Genomic DNA, 539 nt, shown 5'->3' on the forward strand with positions numbered 1-539 from the left:
CGTCTGACGTCCTCCCACGGCAAGTTCTGTCTTTGGGGCAGGGCTTGGAGCGGGAGACCTGGGACAGACACCAGGGCCCCAAGCCCTTCAGCACACGGGGGCTCGGCCGGGGAGGACGGGCCATGTGGACAAGCATTGGCGCTGTCGGCCCTGAGTCCAGGCCCAGCTGGGGCACCCAGGAGCAGCCGAGGTCCACTAGCTATGCATGGGCACAGGAGTAGGGAGGTGCCGGGAGTGTGTCTCCCAGGCGGGCTGGGGCTGCAGCAGGGCTGCCTCACTGCAGCCTCCTCCACACGTGGATGCATGCTCCTTCCCGTGAGGAGGCTCCCGTCTGTTTTCTGACGCACGTGTTGACGGGGAAAACACAGGACATACTTACAGACTTGGCCTTGGACAAGCTGCCCAGGGTCTGCACGGTCTTCGAGATGAGCGTCAGGGTCCTGGAGGTCTGCGCGTCCTGTGGGAGGTGAGAAAGGGAGGACAAGCTGTGCTCGTCTGTGGATGGGCTGCGCCTGCCCCAGGATCGCAACGACAACGCC

At 64.6% G+C, this 539-nt stretch overlaps 1 protein-coding gene across 1 annotated transcript in view; it reads right to left on the minus strand.

The window, feature by feature from the left end:
- RASA3 (RAS p21 protein activator 3) overlaps positions 1 to 539 on the minus strand; it is a 101,342-nt gene that overhangs the window by 14,798 nt on the left and 86,005 nt on the right. The window contains exon 16 of the mRNA XM_006159672.3: positions 380 to 457. Within this exon, the coding sequence (XP_006159734.2) occupies positions 380 to 457 (78 nt within the window). The remainder of the gene's footprint in view (positions 1 to 379; positions 458 to 539) is intronic.

Source organism: Tupaia chinensis, unplaced genomic scaffold, assembly GCF_000334495.1.
Source record: "Tupaia chinensis unplaced genomic scaffold, TupChi_1.0 Scaffold000644_1, whole genome shotgun sequence".
NCBI lineage: Eukaryota > Metazoa > Chordata > Mammalia > Scandentia > Tupaiidae > Tupaia > Tupaia belangeri.